The sequence below is a fragment of the Anticarsia gemmatalis genome, chromosome 23 (genome assembly GCF_050436995.1).
Source record: "Anticarsia gemmatalis isolate Benzon Research Colony breed Stoneville strain chromosome 23, ilAntGemm2 primary, whole genome shotgun sequence".
Classification (NCBI taxonomy): Eukaryota; Metazoa; Arthropoda; class Insecta; order Lepidoptera; family Erebidae; genus Anticarsia; species Anticarsia gemmatalis.
Genome location: NC_134767.1, coordinates 9,474,781 through 9,496,022, shown reverse-complemented (window position 1 = coordinate 9,496,022; position 21,242 = coordinate 9,474,781). Strand labels below are relative to the sequence as shown.

Genomic DNA, 21,242 nt, shown 5'->3' with positions numbered 1-21,242 from the left:
TTGCACGACTCGACAATGAGCGTATCACTTGACAATTTTATCCAAAAAAGCACATCAAAAAGCTATTATCATTCATCATAAATAGAGCTTTACTCATCAAAAGTTTTACAACATTGCTTTCCATTGCGAGTTAAAATTTAGTTACATTTTTTAAAATTTCATACATCCATTATGTATACATACATTGTATTTTATAAGTGAGTCACTTTTAACATAGTTAAAGAATTCCGTTACTATGAAACAAAACCTTTATAAAAATTAAACGACGTTGAGTGATTTTGCAAGTAAAAGCCAGGCTATTGTTTTTTCAAAATTTCGGATTCGAAATATTTTTTTTTTAAATATACTGTTCAATTGAAGACCGCTTGCTTTCCCGACTATTACGTTTTTACGCTTGCCACATGTATGTAAGTGATATCTCCTCATTTCTAATATTTTCTTACTCAATTTTGCATATCAGAATTCCCATCACAATTTCTTAATAAAATATTAGTCTCCTCTTGATATTTTCCATCCCACACCTTCACCTATATCCCTCTCTTTCTCTCTCATCGTAAACTCGGCTCTACATTCGGACGTACTCTGAAGGGTACGTGAGTGACGTCTTGACGACAATGCACTTGTAATTCCATAATGTCCCGGTGTAAATGTGTTATTAGACGAAGGATTTTGGTGAAGTATTCCAATTTCTGAAAAGAAAATATTGGTATTTTAGTTTTTGGTTGTGTTGCGGTAAAATAATGAAATAGGTATATCTGAATTTTGGCTAAGTGAATAATAATACAAAATAAATAATAAAAAATGAATATAAAGTGAATATAAAAATTAATTTAATGAAGAATGTTGCGGTTAAAGCGATAAATAAGTATTGTTTTTAAATGACTAGGTGAAGTAAAACAAACATGATTTTGCTTGTATTTTTTTTTGGTGGATTTTTAATATGACTATATGAAAATGTTAGCATTGTGATTTAAAGAACTACTGAATTATCAACGTTCTTATACTAATAGCTACATTTTAAAGTAAAGCATGCAAAAAAAATATTGTACACTAAAGGGAAATATTCGATTTTGAACCAAATTTCCAAGTCTAAAGCTAAAATAACTAGATAATCTTAGAGCGGTCTTAATTCCCTTTATTGTACAAGTAAATATTGGAAATATAACAAACTGTGAATGCATGCTTAAGACAGGTACTGCTCTAAGCGCAACAAGCTTTAATATATAAATCAAACTTACTGTTTATTTCCCTCAGTGTACAATATCACAGCACTTCTAACCACTAAATATAGTTTTTTCGCTTTTTTTACAAAGAAAGAGTAAAAAAAAACTGTAATTTATTCAATTTTATAATTATTTTGTATAAATTGGCATTTCGACCAAAATACAAAAGTATATTTTTATTTTCTATTTATTATATTTTATATACTTTGAGTAATTAAAGTTATATTTAATGATAAATATTTTTTAAAAATCCTTGTGACTCCTTTTTAAGTAATTATCCTTCTATATTATTTTTATTTAAAAAAACGAGCAATTACGTTTAGAAATTTTCACTCAATATGTTACTATTTTTTTTTTCATATATTTTTATAAACTTCGTTAATTAATCTAATGTAAAATAAAAAAATGAGGGATCAAAAAACATATTGTTCTTTAATAAAAACGAAGTCACAAGGCGACCCTTACTTCTACAAATATTAATTAATAACTTATATCTATGCTATAATAAATATCTAGTAATTACCTGACTACTCTGCATGCTGGGTCCGTTGGCCCTCTCTCCGCCGACCACGGTACTACAGGGGAGAGGCTTCGCTATTCCGATCGTTACTATGCCTGGAACAAGGAAAATATATTACTAAATACATGAAACTCGAAAAATATTGTTTTGTTGTTGATTAACTGATAGTGTATTTAGATAATATAATATAATATTTCGTACATATAAAATTATTCTTTAATGTATTAATTTAATGTAAAGTTTGAATTATTATTGTTTAAAATTTATGGAATAAAGAGTCTGTAATCAACAAAAAAAAATTAGATAATAATGGTTTAGTTTAGAATTGTTTAGAAAATAAAAGGCTTTAAATTCTAATACAATTGTGTGCTATTTTCCACTAGTAGATCAAAAATATAAGTTTTGAATATAGGCCCATTTAACAATTTAAGCAGTAATACAGAAAATTAATTTAAGTGACCAGTCGAATCAAATATTCTCTTCCCATTTTTCGATTTTTTGCTACAAACCTTCGCTATGACAATAATCCTTTGATTATTCACAACACTTTGTTTGCCACAATAACACAACACTATACTGTACCCTCTATTCTCTACCGTCTGCTACTATACTATGACATAAGTTTGTGTGTGTGTGTGTGTGTGTGTGTGTGTGAAAGTAAAGCCAGCATTAAAACATGTTAAAAAAATATAATTATATATTATATATAATAGTTTTTAACTGACGACCGTAAAGGCGGAGGTACGACAAAAGACCGCGACCGACAGACTGCGGCCCCTTCTTTGCTTTAGGTAATGCCTGCGAAATTGTTCAAAAAGAAGCGTAATAGATAACGCCACGGTCTTATGTCTCAGTTCTCTGTGTATGTCGTGGCGCGAGCTGCCGCCTGTGCTTCGATTCTCTTCTACTATCTACTACCGACAACCGAACTGTCATCGAGAAATTTTATATGAAAATCTGATCAGCGCCTCTGGCGGGTGTCGTAGGAAACATTTTGGCAGTACATTCTAAATGTCAAAATTCGATAGCTAGCCGGTTGTCGATAGTGGTAGAGAATCGAGGTACTGAACGGAGAAGTTAAGGTTGCTACGTCGCTACATTTGCGCGCAAAAGAAGTGGGTTTGAGTTCCGAGTGATTCAAATAGTTGTTTAATTGTACTTCATGTCCGTTGTTTGTATGTTTCTGAAAGTTGCGAGAGACTTTTCTTAAAGAAATAGTGGAACTTTAATGTCTTGGGACTATCACCTAGCTTTTTATGTACTTAAGGCAACACAGTTAAAAAAATATTTTCTTCCATTTCACTTTTAAGGCACATGGGGTTATTATGCTGACTGTACTAAATTATAATGTATGTTTTTTGAAGTGATGTATGTAATGTATGTTGTCATTAACGTACTATCTACTGATAGTACTGTTTACCTTTGACGTTACAAGTGTTCAACAAAGAGTGACTAGAGGGATATTTTATAAAATTGACTTAAAGAATTGACCAATGACTAAGATAAAATAAAATCAAAACATGGAATGTCGGAGATTATTCCCCTTTACACACACACTCTATCGCGAGCGAAGACCGCGCTGCTTTGCAGTACGGTCCTAAGAGCATGCGATAGAGTGTGTTTGTGTGTGTGTGTGAAGAAGGCTATTGACCTATTTTGTTATTTCAAAAGCCTTTAAAGATACAGACTTTACGACCAAATACTTCCGACAAAAAATCGAGAAATGATTACTTCAAAAGTATTTTTATCTTTATCTAAACGTAATTATTTGCTTCCACAATCAGATACGAACTTAAAATCTCAGTGGAACATGTAACACTTTATTTGTCGCACAATAATAAATTACTATGATAACATAACTGATAATTAAACATCAAATATTATGTTATCTTTGATGTTGTATATCTACTTTTTATTGTAAACGGTTTTGACACGTGTTTATAACTGTGGACTGTGCGATTTGAAGTTATGACGTCATAACTTTTTAGCGGGTGTAATAGTAATATAAGGTTAAATTTAATATTGCGATTTAGGTCCTATCATTTATTGGATAATTTAGTTGTACGTTAGTGGTGGCGCTATACTATTTTAACAATATATTATTTAATTTGTGAGACTAAACGTATCTGCCAGCGCGTACACAATACATTGTATTCGTTCTCAACACATTGATTCAAGTCAATAAACAATCATTACCACACGGTTACTCCTGTTACAGAAATATATTCATGTATTCGTTTAGTTCTGCACAGTCATGTAAGCGACTACCAAACATGAAAATTACACTACCACAAAATTCATCATCATCACTGAAAAAAGCTGAAGACTGTTGGAAAAATACTTACCTCAGAAGCAAAAATACATAAAAACATAATTGGAATAGACTGCAGTGTCATACCTTTAGGCGCAGTCTTGATGGCGCCGACAGCCCGCGCGAGCGGCGCGCGCGCCACGTCGACGCCGTTGACGGACACGAGGCGGTCGCCGGGCGACAGGCGCCCGTCCGCCGCCGCCGCGCCGCCCACCACCACCGAGCGGACCACTATGACGGAGCTACCTGGCTCGGACGGGTCCTGGGGGAGAGAAGAGATATGATATGAGTAATACATTTATAGAAACTATTATTAATTGAACTTTTATCTGACTGCTCGACAAAAATCTACTAACAGAATCAGGACAGAATAATAATTGGACATGGAAGCTAAAATGGAAAAATACGATCGGGATAATATAGAATCAAAAATGTCTCTGTATATTGAGCTTTCACGGCTTAGCTACTGAGTTGATTTCAAAGACGTCAGTATTTCAAAAAAGATATAGGCTGCTTTTTATAAAGAAGCCAATCCTACTACTGCTATAAATTTACGCAAATACTACTGAACCATTACAATGAAATTTGGTATGTAGGTAGCTGAAGACACAGAATACACATAGACACATACTTTTTATCCCGGAATTCGTGAAGGATCGAGATTTACACGGGAATGGTTTCTACACGTATCGTACACTATACATCATTTATGACTATCAGCTCTCTAAAGTCAAAATTAGTAGCTCCACTAGACATTGATGAGAAAACTCACCAAATAATCCAGTATGGAGAAGCCCAGCCCCCTGTCTTCCTTCAGCAACTGTATGTACTCCACGTGATCACTCCACATCGCGAGTCCACTGAGCGGCTCCAAGGACCTTGATCGAACGCGCTCTAGGTCTTCTGTACAGAATTCTGAAAAGAACATGAAAATTAAAAGATTTAAAATGCTGCTAAACTTTGTGAGTTTCTAGTCCCTAATAATTATTGGGTATCTTACGCCATTTGGAAAACAAAGTAAATTACCATGCGTCATTTGAGTTTGACGATTTTTAATTTGGCCGAGGGTTTACCTTTTAGAGTTGAAGTCAGCTTCCAGTCTCACTACTGTACTCGAATACTTGTATTTTACATGGAGCGTTATTTTACAGTTATCACACGACACCCTTCGGTAACACTGATTGTCGGACTTTCAAGCTTTTGACATCTGATAACGACTGTCAAAGATCTTTGATAAAGATAGCCGGGACCCACAATTTAACTCGAACTCGATATGTATAAGATGGTCATCCATCCACAGACCAACCTCGACAAGCGTAGCTTAACCTCAGAGATCGGTCCGCGCGGCTGTTGTTAACCACCTTTTCAAGCTTCTGACTTTTGATAATCTGATCTGATTCAAAAACAAATTGCAGACAACAAATTGCAAATTGTCTACAGTTGTGTAAATCTCGTAATGAAACCCTTACCATCATGATCATGTCCAGCTGACATCACAGTGGTAGCACTACAGAGTGACGCGACAGAACTCTCGGACTTCGCCTTGATGAGTCGCTGTGGAGGACTCAGCAGGTCTTGTAGACTACCGCCCAGGATGTTGCTCTGTAAGTTATAACTTGGAGTTATTGGAAGATCTTCTTGGTAACTGGTTTTGACGGCCTTTAGTAGAAATTGGTTATAGACAGTCTCTTTTATCTTTTTTCAGTGGTATTTCAGCAACTGAAGTTTGACAGCCTGCTTTAACCGATTCAAGCGTTATGAAGGTTCAAGTAGTATAAACCACTTTTTGATTAAAAGTAAAATGTAAAAAATAAACTACTTCAATACATTGATGGAAATAATCCTTAAAACTAGCTTAAGTTCATTTATAACTACTCTCTCACCCACCACAACGTGCCTGCTTCATTCATAGCTTACAAAAAAAAACAATATAACGATTACTTAGAGTATGTACTATTTTGACTAACAAGAGTATACATATTATAAAGATACTATATAAGCAATTTGAAAGAGAAAAGTTCTTGCAAAATCCGCTAGGGGCGCTGACCAGTTTCCACACTTATTTTGCCGGTAGTTGATACCAGTAGGAAATCAAAGGCTACAGTAGTAATTAGTATGTACCTTGTACCCTAAATCCTTACCCTAGCAAACCCACTGTCAGACATTCGATCGCTGCCAATCAGCTGGTCTCTCTTCCTCACCACCACGAGTGACACGGGCGACGTGACCGCTCGCAGTCGGGTCACTACTTCAACATGATGGGCTCCTAGTACTCGCCAACCGTTCACCTGGGAAATTTAAACTCATGTATAGCCTAACTCTCTTATAAACACACACTATAAACCTATTTTAGTTAAAACACTACTATAATATGTTTTCTCTTTTTCATTTCGCTAAGGAGTGAAATAAACAAAACTCTTAGAGGAGGAGTAAGAGTAGAGGGTAAGTATTTATACTGTTTCATGAAGCTTCTGCTTAAAAACCGTTTGTTTTGCAGGTTACGATGAAAGTTATATTTAAGTATTTTGAAATAGGTATGTTAAATTAAATTAACTGTAAACTTTGATATGTAATAGGATACGGGAATTAACGCGAACACACATTTTACCTTAAAATGACCTAACGTTTCTGCGTTTCCAACGGCCGAAACGTTAGGCATTTTAATGAAATAAAAAAGGCGTGTTAGCGTTAATTAGTTTCAAAGTTACGAACTCTAAACTTTATCTTGCCATTAAAAAGGTGTTTTTTTTAAGGGAAGTAGCTTCTTCCCTTATTTACTATACATATACATATATATACGGTTATACCACATCACAGTCAGTTTTAATTGGCCTTGAATTTCATCTGAATAGTTAATAAATACCATCAAAGTTTTACTCAATACTAAAATCACCAATAAATGTTTACCACAAAAAAGGGTAATTTTAAAGGTTTCATAATTACACAAAATTGTCTTACCTCAAGTAACTCATCTCCGACTCGATACATGCCCAGCCTGGCCACAGGTCCATTAGGCGCGATGGCTCTGATGTAATGCCTCGCTTGTACTTCCTTGCCTCCCACCACACGGACCGTACCTTCCAGAGAGATGCCTAGACCACTGTCTCGTTCTTTTATTATTGTGCCGCACTGGGGGAGAAAAAGAGCACATATTTATATATTTATTCTTAAAAAGAAATACAATTCAATTCAATTTCAATTCGGATTAATAATATATAAAGAAGAATAAATAAATAAAGAAGCTATCCTGTCCATCACCACCTACTATCAATTTCTACATGTATGTATGTACATAGCTAAACGACTGTTATTTTAATTTATAATAACCGAGATCTAATTTCTACGTACGTTCCGAAGCACGGAGACACTCAATTCAAACACCACAAAATATTCACCCATCTATAGAATGAACGCGACATGAGCGCCTATGAGCGTCTTAAACTAAACTAAACTTAATAAAAAAGATTAAACTTTTCTGCGTAAAAGTCTCTATCGTAAACAGCCCAATGCTCAGTACAGGACTCTATTTGTCTACGACTAGCCTGAGCCTATACCTTCAAGACTAATTTCAACAGTGGTAGATACAAAATATTTTGACGATTTCAAATACTTGTTAAAGTTAATGAAAAAAAGAATATTTGACTTTGACTTTGAATACCACTTACCACAATATCATACTGGTACTGGTGTCCAGGCCAGTCGGGCTCGTTCCTCAGTATGTCCCGCCACTTGTCCTGGATGCGGCGCGCCTCCCGCTCCGACACCTCGTCGTCCCTCCCTATCACTATCTCCGCTTCCTCAGACGGTGATGTTGGCGATGGCAAGTGTGGGAGGATCTCGGATTCCGGTTCCACTTCTATTACTGTTGATTCGTCGTACTGGGGAGAGAAAAAGTTTAAAATGCTGAAGATAGACTTTTAGAAGGCTATACTTGACAGTGTCCTTGATGGAGTTAAGGTTGCCAATTTTTTTGGCTTTTCTACAAAAGGCTTTCTTTGCAGGCTATTCTACAAAAAGCAAATAGGTATTTGTTTTACCCATAAATATCTCCCGCACGTATGATTGCTCTTGTGTCGCGGGGACTTTTACAAACGTACAAACAACGGACACAAAGTACAACCCCACCCGAAACAATTATTAGTGGATCGCATAAATTATTGTCCCGTGTGACAATCAAACCCACCACCACGAAGTCCCGATGTTATGGTAGCGATGTGGTGACCTAAACCACTGCGGCATGGAGGCAGTCAAGTATATGTTTTTGGATCTAATTAATCTAAGTATCTCTAGTTTGGGTACTCGTGTAGTCGCTTGTATATGAAAATAATTGAGGCAGAAAATATTATTTAGTGCAGAACTAATGTTTTTATCTACTACTTTTTTCCCAATCAAGTTACTTCAAACAAAACCAGACACACTTACAAGCAAGTTAACTAACTTACTTTTAGGATTCGAAAACGTTAGAACAGTATCAGTTATTATATTTCTATATCAATCGTCCTATAAACTTCTTCTTTACCTTTAACATACTGCTCAACTAATTAGCATACTAATTACATACCACACTAAAGCTATATTTAGCGAGCGAGGTGACGGAGGGACTGGGCGGTGCAATCGGTGATCGTCTCCCGTCTTGCGCTGCTAACGCCTTCTGTAGCTTCTCAAACCCCGCGCCACGCAGATACCTGCAAAAATAGAAGTAGACGAAATCAATTAGTTTGTTTGTTTGTTTGTCTTATGGTTAGTGGTCAACCTAGTGTCAAAGTTGTTCAAGCCGCCCGAGAGGCCTTTGACATGGCTTAACGACTGTTATCTTAGTAGACAACAACGGGGATCGACTTTTAACGTGCCCTCCGAAGCACGGAGACACCACGCTCAAATACCACTATGCGGTCACCCATCTATGGAATGATCGCGCTAATGGTTGCTTCAAATCAATGAGTTTGTTGTTGTATGTTATTAACCTGGGTTTCCCTGATCATGAGGACTTGGAGTTAAATCCCGGGACAGTCAAAGTCCTGTTGGGATTATCCAATTTGCATACAAAATATCACGCCTTTGTCCCATAGGGGAAAGTAGAGATCAAAGCACGACATTTGGTACGATCCTTACAAACTTCTTTTGCCTCACTCAAATCCATATATCTTGTCATTTTATACTAGAATATTGACATTGGTTTAGTTTGGTAACTTGCACGGTATAAAGCAATATATAGCAGTATATAGAATCGCCCCCTATTACATAGAACTATAGAGAGATATTCGGAAGCAACAATATTCTGTATGATTTCTAAATTCCGAGGAGGAGTCTTTGCTCATACAAACTAAATTCGAATAAGAAATATTTCTTTTGCCGCTTACCTCAAAGCCTTAAGCCGTACAACAGGACCTTTTGCATCTCTCAGTAAAGCGACCGCACGATGATTCGTCACCCCGTGTAGTGATACACCATCCACCTGAAATTTTAATATTACCGTTTTAACACCAGTCTTATGCAAAATGTAAAGTGAACTGGTTCATAAAATATGATGAAACGCACTAAGAAAATAAATGTCTAGTTCTTTAGTTGGCGCTGGAAGGGAGTTCAGTAGTCAAATGTCAAACTCCAAATTTTGAAGAACAGGTGCAAATGTTAAATTTGGAAGTATTTTCTACAGAAAAACTAAAAAAAACATTTAAAACAGAGTTTTGCGTTAGTTGAAAAAAAATATGTGAGGTTATATTTATATGAATTCAAGATAAATTACAAAACACTATACCTACTTCTGAAAAATACGTAAAATCTAAAGCACAAAGGACGATTCTTCGAAAAAAGTTTGCTTATTTTTTCCATTCTATGTGTCCATCCCCAAAGCAATTACAATAACAGAAATAGATCTAATTATATTCTATGGTCGTTTTTATTGCGTATAGTAAGCGATCGCGTTAATTAGCCGATGTCAATTAATACGGACCAATTACGAAGAGTATTAGCAATTAACTTAATGAGAACCTGCAAGAAATGGAATGATCAAACAACATTAATTTTTGGGTGACAATTTTTTTACTAGCATTTGCGCACGACTTTGTCTGTTTTTGAGTATTTCCTCCTAGTTTGAGAATATTCATCGGTTCTGACTTTTCTTCATATTTTTGCCTGTATCGTTTTCCAAAACGAAAAGGTTTTTCGAAACTGGATCAGTAGTTTCGGTTCCCCTTAATACGAGTAAAAAGACGTGGTAGATTAATAGGAACAAAAAATGTAATATAAAGACAGAAACGGTATAAAGGTTTATCACAAGTTATAATGCCTAGGTTGCAACAAAAAAATATGTTTCAGATTCGATTACACAACCACAAATCACGAAAGTTTTTTCTACTATTTTTTTTTTACATTTTGATATCAATAATTTCTTAGTCAAAGAGCTATCTAACTAAATTGAGATCATTGAAAAATATTATTTTGAAATTGTAATTTTTAAAAACTAAAATATTTTGTGAGTTACAAATTTTAATGTAAACATGATTTTCTCACCGATTTCCATTGAAATGTTTAAAACCTTACTTGTATTATGTTTTATAGAACCTTGTGAATTTGCATGAGGTTATCGTGTTATTCAGCTATACTTATCTACTTTCCTGTTACCTTTGTGCCGAGGTATGAACTGAATGTTAATGTGATTGAGATGTGATTCGAATTATCGAAAACATTTCTAACTTCAATGTTTTAAGATACACAAGTTAAGAATGCTAGTCGAAACTGCTTTTTTATTGTCTAGTTTAGCGCAAAAAAGCTTGTAAAAAAGTGAGTAGGAGTCAAACTCAGTTCTTAAAATTCTGTTGAGTTTTTTTTCTTTATTTATGAAGGTACACAAAGAATATCCTAAGACTATATGTAGGATCGGCGGACTAAAGAACATAAGTCAAAAAATTTGTTTTTTTTTTATTAGGTAAATTACTTTAAATAATTCAATACGCCATCTGGCTAAAGCACTTAAGTCGCTCCGTCCTTATCAGTCTCGCACAATTTGGAAATTCCAAGACGGAATAAAAAAAAAATATTGTTCCTGTAAAGTTCGACATTTTGACTTAAGTGCGTTGGTCTGCCGACCGTATGAATATACGTAACATTCATACAATTCGGTTTACAAACTTAACTAGGTTCCTTAACATTTTATTGTGTCACAATTAGCAAGGAATAAGAATGTTAAAGCTGTGGAATAGTGTGGAACCTATCTTTGTAATTTTTGGGTTTACAAAGCGATTTAGAGGTATTTTAATATATAGGTATAAAAACCAAGAATATTAAAAAAATATAAATTAAAAAAATGAATGACTTCACGCCTTTTGTTTTTGTAGTGTTTGAAAAAATAATGTCACTATACAAAAATAATGTATCTAATATTCTAATCCAAATAGTTATATCAAAGAAAAAAACATCCGAACAATCTTTAATAAAAAAAGCAATTAATAAAACATAAAACAACTGTCACTGACACACACACAGTACAACACACTCCTAAATACCCCTAATTCCCTATCAGATCTAATTCGCCATTACCTCATTAGCCAGCACAATACAAGGAGGAAAGACATCCAGGCTACATTAATTCTGTATTAATATTCCGAGCAGTACGCGAACAACTCGGTCAAGGACATTTTCTCTTGAATCCTAATAAAGATCGCTTGTAAAACGTTATAGGCGAGGAGACAGATACTTTGATAATTTAGCCAAGTATTTTTAACTCTTTTTTTTTAATTCTAACGGGAGTGCGTTTGGTTTTAAATATTTAGGTTTACCGTCACGTATTTTTGCATTTTTATCAGTATTAATAATTTGATCAGGATTTATAGGTGTAAACGTCGTTTATGTTTAACTAAATAACAATCCCTTGAAAAAATCTTGCTTACTGACTAAACCATTTTTTATATCGGCTCTCACCTTTCTCAGCTCGATTAAGTTTAATTATTTACATAAACAGCGCACTATCTCTATTAATACTGCGAAAACAAATTCTTCTCTGTCTTTTGGTCTGTTCTTCACAATTAAACAACCGAACCGATTTGTATGAATTTTAAAAACACAATCTGAGGCTCAAGATGAGACATAGGGTAGTTTTTATCTCGGATTTCTCATGTTTATAAACCTTATAACTCCATCCCATGCAGATGAAGTTGCGGGCAAGAGCTAAATAATAAGTAAATTAAGAGCAACTTAAACAAAATACTGTAGTGAAAATATTTATCACAGTATTTTAAAACCTCGCTATAATAAAGATAGGTTTGTCCGAGCGTCCGTCGCCGAGGGTGCTCCAGTTGTATCAGAGACTCTTCACTCTGAGAGGTAACGAAGCCTCGCTGCAGTGGGGCTATTACTACATTATATTAGGTATAGTGGGAGCTTTGTAGAAGAAGTAGAAAATAATGGTTTTGGATAATGAGAATCTGTTTCTAAGATCAGTTTTTATTGAAAGATATTTTTTTGTGAATAATTGAAATAAAAAAAATGTGATAAAAATAGAAATGATTGCTTTGTGACGACATTTTTTGCCATTCTTTATGTTAGTAATGCAATGAAAAAGTTGTTATTAATTCAACTGTAGTTGGTTTTGAAAAAGTAAAATAGGGTTTTCTTAAATTGTTTTTACCGATTATCAGTACCGGCTAGTACAGAACAATATAATGGCAACAGATACACAAAAATCTGAGAAACAATTACAGAAATATTCGTATTCATTACACTTTCATTACTCATTGGAAATAAGCCTCATGAAAACGAAAACCCAAAAACAATACCTAACCTCAAAATCAGTAGAACTCAAACAATAAAGTCTTAAGAAAGAACAAGGCATTTTGAAAATATATCTCGACGTACATTCTCTATTCAATGTTATTGGAGCGCACTGTAATTTCCACTAGTAGGGGAATTAAAACAAAAACAACTGGTTATAGTCTAAGAGCTGGATTTTCATACATGTATGAAAGATTGTATGAATACTAAAAATGTGTATGAATGTTTATGAAAGGTTAACAAAAGATGTGGAAAAATGTGCATTGAATGGCATGTAAACAAAAAAAATTGTAGCTAGAAAAATATTTTACTTTTGTAATGACGTCATGAGGATGGTAAGAAAATAATATTGCGAAAAACCTGTTTCTTCGTGGGGTTTTATCTGCTAACATCGTTTTATTAGTTTTTTTTTTGTCGTATGGATAGTGGTCAACCTAGTGTCAAAGATCTTTAAACCGCTCGAAGGCTTTTGGCTTAACGAATGCTATCTTAATTGATAATTTGACCGACATTTTACATACCCTCCAAAGTACGGAGACGCTCAATTCAAATACTACTAATCGACCACCCATCCATGGCATGATCGCGCCAAGGGAAGTTAAAAAATAAGTTGAAGTTAATATTAAATGACGTAACATAGAACCTGCTTTTTGTCATTTATAATTAATTGTATTATTCATTTTCGCTCTGCAAACATTTCATAACGAATCGTATATAAAATGAAATGACTTCTTAATTGTGTGTTAATATTTAATTACTGTCGTACCTATTTAGCAATTCGTAACATTTTATATTCACCCTTTTAATGTATCCATAATAAATGTTGTCATATTAAGATGAATCCAGATATCTATTTTTCTTTTTTAAAGACAAGTACCGCACTAAGAATTGCTCTTGTGTCACGGGGACAAACATAGAAACAACAACGGACACAAAGTATAACCAGTCCCGTAACAATTATTTATGGATCACACGAATAATTGTTCCATGTGGGTATCGAACTCACGACCTCCCGACGCAATGGTAGCGGCGTGGTGATCTAATCAACTCCGCCACGGAAGCATTTGCTCGATCCCTATGCGTATCGCCGATGCGTATCATAATTGCCTTTTGGACGTGTAGTGAAAGCAGCGTATAGAGACCGCGTAACATGATTGCATATAAAGCATTCTGCTAATATTGTATCAATGTGATAGTTTGTGAATATTTAGGTTTGTTACTCTTTTACGTAAAAATACAAATTGTTTATAACCTAGACAATGCATGTTAGTGCAAGGGTCTCCTTTTGAACTAATGCATTGACCCCCGGTTTGAGGTACATTTAACGGTAGTCTATCTATTCAATAGCGTTATACTTCGTATAAAAAAAAACGCTATTGAATAGATAAACTACCGCTAAATGTGTCCAGAAACCGGGGGTGAGTCGAATTCTCGGGCTAAGGGTGCTTTTTACCGTGGGTTTTTTTTCGTAGAGACGATATTAACGATATTCCGTTTATTTTCTAAACAAAAGCTTACTTCCTTTAACTGAATATAGAGTAAGTTTGATATTTAAAACAGTTTCCTGCATAGCCCTTTTTCCACTCTGTACATCTGGACCCGTCTTTAATGCTTAGGAATTTGTAATAAAGTATGATACTACTGAATAATTAATTGTAAAGGATATTAGAAGGGGATGAAGGTTTAATAGAAATCTTTTAGAAAATGTGTTGTTGGATATTACAGGGGATACTAAGTATTATGTTGCAGTGACCTATTTCTTGATACGATTGAAATGTAAGATGGCGACTTTAATTTTATATTGCTTTTAATACGTTTGAACCAATAAATATTTATTATTGTTTTGTGGCTTTCTATTTATTCTAGTAGCTATGTTTATAGATCTATACTAATATTATAAAGCTGAAGAGTTTGTTTGTTTGATTGTTTGTTTGTTTGTTTGTTTGTTTGAACGCGCTAATCTCAGGAACTACTGGTCCGATTTGAAAAATTCTTTCAGTGTTAGATAGACCATTTATCGAGGAAGGCTTTAGGCTATATAACATCACGCTACGGCCATTAGGAGCGGAGTAGCAACGAAAAATGTTACAAAAACGGGGAAAATTTTTCTCATGTGACGCAAGCGAAGTTGCGCGCGTCAGCTAGTAATTAATATTTGTTTAGGGTATAGATTGATATTATTTTACAATATTTTTATAATGTATTTTATAAATATATCTTAGCTTATGTTAGGAATAAGTACGTTTTTGTCGGTGGTGTAATCAAAAGTTAGAAATCAAAACCACCACCTTTCAGTTGTGAATCCGATGATTGATTGCAAATAAAAATTGATCAACTAAACAGCAATCTATACTAATATTATAAAGCTGAAGAGTTTGTTTGTTTGATTGTTTGTTTGTTTGTTTGAACGCGCTAATCTCAGGAACTACTGGTCCGATTTGAAAAATTCTTTCAGTGTTAGATAGCCCATTTATCGAGGAAGGCTTTAGGCTACATATCATCACGCTACAACCAATAGAAGCAGAGCAGCAGTTAACAATGTTACAAAACCGGGTAAAATGTTGACCCATTCCCTTTTATGAGACGAAAGCGAAGTTGCGCGGGTCAGCTAGTCGATTATAAATCCAATTTTAAACAGCTGATAACTATGTTTCAGGTAGCAACTGTGACAATTTGTATTGAATTTATTTAAACATCACAAAAAATAAAGATCTGAAAACAAAAATAACTGATGCCCACGCAAGAAGCAAAAAAGCCTTTCCAACGAGGACTCAAAAGTACTCACAAACTCATTTAAAATTCAAAACATTTTACCTTCAAAAAAGCCACAAAAATGAGCAAATTAGATAATTGAAAGGGCGTCAGGACCGTCAAGTCGACCCACTCACAACTTGGAGACACGGGGTATTTCACCGACTCTTAGTAATGAAATGAACTCAGAGGTAAAATATATGGAAGAGCTTATTAATAATGTTGAGTTCTAAGAGAAGAAACATGTCTGAAAGAACAGTAGGATTTGAAAATAAAATGCGTTGACAGTGCACTGAGTTGATAAAACTTTGTTTAAATGTTGTTTATACAGCCTAGATAGGCAGCTATTAGTATAAAAAATAACCTTTATAGAGGTTATATACAGCTTGTGACGCAACTTGGATAATGTCATAATTTCTAAAATGAATATATTATTATATAATATGTTTTTGTTATAATTTTTAATATTTAATCTAGAATCAAACCGACTACAGTAAGTTGCACCGGAACATCATGAAATCCAAGGTAAAATGCATGTTATTTTATATTCCTTATTGTTATATAAAGGATTTTTGTACACAGGCGGACCCAATGAATTATTTATTGACTTGTTAACGCTCAAGTGTAACATATTAAAATCAACTCGCTATGCTGTTACACACAAAAGTTCTCATGTGTCTACACCTTTACTTACACTTATTTGGTGGCACAACTTTTTATGCTGAAAGTTATTCTGATTACAAAACTTCACTCGTTTTGAGTTCAAATATGTGAGTTTTTGAAATTCTATGCATTTTGATACTAACTTTGCTGCCTGGTTCACAAAGTTTCGAGTTTTGCGTGGAAATGCGACAAAAATGCGGTAACCCTGAGTTATGAAGAATTTGTTTAATGTTAAAACTTCCTGAAAAAATATTTTTAAATAGAATATTCTTCGAAATGAACAGCTTGTGGCTTAGTTAACAACAGCCACGTGGATCGATCTCTGAGGTTAAGCTACGCTTGCCGAGGCTGTTCCGTGGATAGGTGACCATCTTATACATATGGAGTTCCTCCATGTTTCACAAGGCACGTTAAATTGTGAGTCCCGGCTGTCATTATCAAAGATCTTTGACAGTCGTTAACAGTAGTCTGAAACTTGAAAATCTGACAACCAGTCTTACCAAAGGGTATCGAGTTATAACCCAGGTAACTGTGTTGTGGACGTCCGATATGCAGTCGCGCCATGTAAAACACATTCAGCTGCATCTGGTGAGACTGGAAGCCGACTCCAACATAGTTGGAAGAAAGGCTAGGCTAATAAATACTTATTGGTTTAATATTGATAAACTGTAAACAAAATAACTTTTAATCCAAACCACTGATTCCAGTATTTGTCCCTCTATCTAATTGTTGTTTGTTTTTCGTATGGTTAGTGGTCAACCTAGTGTCCAAGTTGTTCAAGCCGCCCGAGAGGCCTTTGACGTGGCTTAACGACTGTTATCTTGGTAGACAACAACCGGGACCGACTTTTAACGTGCCCTCCGAAGCACGGAGACGCCCAGTTCAAATACCACTATGCGGTCACCCATCTATGGAATGACCGCGCCAATGGTTGCTTAACCCACAAATCGTTTACCGACCGGTGAGCGCAACTGGCTAAGGGCGCCTCAATCTAATTAACAAATCTAGTTCAACAATTCTGCTCTAACATGTAACAACTAGAATGGAACTATAAAATAACAGTAAAAGTTTACAGCGCGATCAGTTGTATCGCATCGGAAACAATATCGACGATCTATTTGTCACCTCACTGCTACTGCTCGAGTTTTGCTCGAGTTTGCTCTACCATTTTATTGCAAGCTCATTTGAGAACGTATTTTGATGATATAAAAGTGAATTTAAGTTAAATAGTAGAGGATTAAGAGCGACTTTAAAGTAGAAAGGTTATTTTTTTAACCTCTTATTGTCCCTTCTTCGTCTTATCGTATGGTCAGTGGTTAACCTAGTGTCAAAGTTGTTCACGCCCAGAGGCCTTTGACGTGGCTTAACGACGGTCATCTTAATTGAAAACAACCGGGACCGACTTTTAACGTGCCCTCCAAAGCACGGAGACGCTCAGTTCAAATATCACCATACGGTCACCTATGTATGGATTGACCGCGCCAATGGTTGCTTAGCTCACAGACCGTTTACCGGCCGGTGAGCTGAACTGGCTATGATCGCCTTTATCAATGCTTACAAAATTATATTTAATCAACATAAAGTACGTGTAAATCAAATCAAATCAAAAACACACAAAATAAACACCAAAAGGTCATAAGCGCCACAAAAACAGTACCACTTATTATCTTTTAGTTCTAAACATCACCAACTTTAAGCAAAGCTTGGATAAACTTGGAACTAAAAATAAATGCCAAGTTATTTCGTGAGAAAGCTTTCAAAGTAACCAGGTGTAATAATAAACTGGTTTTAGGGATGGGGGGTGAAACTGGGGGGTGGATTATTCTTGGTTTTTATTATATTTCAGCAATGGGATTGAATTATCCGCTGAAAATATTTGTGGCTTATGAGACAGTGCTTTAATTTCGGAATTGGTTAAGAATTCCTGTGTTCGGTTCTCGGGTTAGTTATTTTGTTAATTGTTTCACTGCATTTAAGTCCATAATATTTTCATCAATCCATATAAGAATAAATATAATTGATAATAATGAATTATTACTCTAGCACCAAGATACGTAAATCTATCAATAGCCGAACACCCATCCTTCTACCAAGCGCAGCAACAGCTACTTAACCCCGTACCTAATAAACAAATGACTTCCCATTCAGGCTGATTACTAAACATAATCATACTAAATGAACTCTTATGGAAAACTAACCTGATAAGAAAAAATATTATCATAAAAATAACAACCGGCCAAGTGCGAGTCGGACTCGCGCTCGAAGGGTTCCGTCCTAAAAAATACGACAAATAACGTTTATTGTATGGGGACCGCCCTTAACATTTTTTTTTTAATTTTTGCTATTTGTTGTTATAGCGGCAACAAATATACATAATTTGTGAAAATTTCAGCTTTCTAGTTATAACGAATTATGAACTGTGTCTCGTTGCCTGGAGACAGACAGACAGACAGACAGCGGAGGCTTAATAATAGGGTCCTGTTTTACCCTTTGGGTACAGAACCCTAAAAAGCAATCTTCCATCTCACTCTATTACGGTACGGATGTATATTTCTGTCTCGCTCACTCGCAGCTATGTATAGGAGCTATGTGTGTATTGAAACGAAGTAGGTACAGTCAGCAAAAAGTTGAGCTACAAATTGAATTTGTCAAACATAATGACATTTTGTTTCGGTACATGGTGAATTTGTGTGTTGCAGTTTGTAGGCTTTCGTGTTTCGTAAATAAGGCTGTTTTTAATTGAAATGGAGGAGGTTCTCAAATTGTGTTTTTTTGTTTTTGTTATAATCAGGCTATTTTTCAAAGGTTACTTAGGACTATATTTAAGGTTTAAATACTGTCCTATTAGAAAAACAAAATTAAACTCAAAATTATCAAAATTGATACAGCAGTTTAGTCGCGAAAGTGTAACAAACAGATAAACAACTGTTTATAAATTAATATAAGGTGGGTAACTCTAATAAGGCATATGTCTCATAAGGCCTATGCCCTAATAACACTTCTACATATATTGGCGGCCATTCGAAACTGAGAAGCGGGAAATTTTTGACTGCCTCCGTGGCGCAGTGGTTTAAGTCACCACGCCGCTACCATTGCGTCGGGAGGTCGTGGGTTCGATCCCACACGGGACAACTATTTGTGTAATCCACAAATAATTGTTTCGGGTCTGGTTGTACTTTGTGTCCGTTGTTTGTATGTTTGTAAAAGTCCCCGCGACACAAGAGCAATTCTTAGTGCGGGAGTTGTCTTAAGAAAAAAATAAAATAAAATCTATACTAATATTATAAAGCTGAAGAGTTTGTTTGTTTGTTTGTTTGAACGCGCTAATCTCAGGAACTACTGGTCCGATTTCAAAAATTCGTTCAGTGTTAGATAGCCCATTTATCGAGGAAGGCTATAGGCTATATATCATCACGCTACGACTAATAGGAGCAGAGTACCAGTGAGAAATGTTACAAAAACGGGGAAAATTATGACTCTTATGTGACGCAAGCGAAGATGCGCGGGTCAGCTAGTAAGAAATAAACCTTAATAGTAGAAGGCCTTATTTTGGTTACCCACCTTACTGTTACTTAAAAATAGAAAAAGTAAAACAGACAAATAAGTAAGAAAAATAATTTATACCGTAAGAAGCAAGTTAATTTTAGAAATTTGATGCCTAAAGGCTCCCAAAATAGCACAAAACACTGATAATATTTGTCCCCAAATAGAGTTTTCCTTGCTACCAGTACATAGACGTAACTAGGAAAGTAATGTAGTAACGTAATTTGTACGTAGTCTCCAACAAATTGGACGGTGATAAGATTGTGGTTGGCAAACATGTTGCTGATACTGTTGGTACGTTGGACGGGATGATATTTTAGTTAGTTTAGCTTTACATAAGATGTTAAAAATTTCGTAGTCTTGTTTAAACGTTAAAATTTTGACTGCTTCCGTGGCGCAATGTTTAAGGTCGCCACGCCTCTGCCATTGCGTCGGGAGGTCGTGGGTTCATTTTCATGGGTGTACATTGTGTCCGTTGTTCGTAAAAGCCCCCTCGACACTAGAGCAATTCTAAATGTGGAATGTAAAAATATTTACTAGTAAAATTGAAAATGGCACTATACATGTAACATCGGTAAAACTTTGTATATTTGGACTGTCGTGAAATCTTCACTTATATAAAAATTACAAAGTGAAGCACAAATTACAAGTAATCATCTGATTAGACTTATTGGAATCAAACTGACTACACCTGATGTCATTACAATACCTAACTGATACAAAAAACCTATCGCTTGGGTTTTTTTGTAACGTTAGAACCTTAGAATTACATTAATTTTCTTCTGATAATTTAATCAGAGACAGAGAACTCAACCTCAAATTATACTGTACATACTATGTAAGTCCAAAAACACGTTATAAATAAAGAAACACATATATTTTTAACACATATCCAAAGACATCGATCTCTACACGTAACCCCAAACATCTGAAACCTTTTTACATAAGACTTCTTACATAGAACAAAGTTGCCGCTGCTGAATAAATGATAGATCGAGGCACACTCTGGTACTCTACACTTACATTCTTTAATACCAAATGGTTTGATACAGATAATTCAGGTGTGTAGTAAGACTTAAAATTTCCTTAAATGCTAATTTGACTATATTTTCATGACAGATGTTGTTGGCTTATTGTGAAAACAGAACGATAAGGAATAGGAACTTGAATATTTTTTTCTGCATAAGCTAGTTCACTACGCTCACTACATGTGCTTTACAATAAGTTACTTATTGAAGTAGTATTTTAGCGTTTAGCAATATATACTAATATTATAAAGCTGAAGAGTTTGTTTGTTTGACTGTTTGTTTGTTTGTTTGAACGCGCTAATCTCGGGAACTGCTGTGTCATTTGTGTGGAAATTCTTTCAGTGTTAGATAGTCTATTTATCGAGGAAGGCTATAGGCTATATAACATCACGCTACGGCCATTGGAAGCGGAGTAGCAACGAAAAATGTTACAA

The 21,242-nt window shown here is 35.0% G+C and overlaps 1 protein-coding gene across 4 annotated transcripts in view; it reads right to left on the bottom strand.

The window, feature by feature from the left end:
* Window positions 1–21,242, bottom strand: part of LOC142982962 (multiple PDZ domain protein-like) — a 185,403-nt gene that overhangs the window by 107,224 nt on the left and 56,937 nt on the right. For all 4 annotated transcript variants that reach the window (XM_076129706.1, XM_076129708.1, XM_076129709.1 and 1 more), the window contains exons 9-17: window positions 9,415–9,509; window positions 8,616–8,739; window positions 7,720–7,932; window positions 7,013–7,183; window positions 6,196–6,342; window positions 5,524–5,656; window positions 4,827–4,969; window positions 4,142–4,316; window positions 1,747–1,838 (exon numbers count right to left, since the gene is read on the bottom strand). In XM_076129706.1, the coding sequence (XP_075985821.1) occupies window positions 1,747–1,838; window positions 4,142–4,316; window positions 4,827–4,969; window positions 5,524–5,656; window positions 6,196–6,342; window positions 7,013–7,183; window positions 7,720–7,932; window positions 8,616–8,739; window positions 9,415–9,509 (1,293 nt within the window). The remainder of the gene's footprint in view (window positions 1–1,746; window positions 1,839–4,141; window positions 4,317–4,826; window positions 4,970–5,523; window positions 5,657–6,195; window positions 6,343–7,012; window positions 7,184–7,719; window positions 7,933–8,615; window positions 8,740–9,414; window positions 9,510–21,242) is intronic.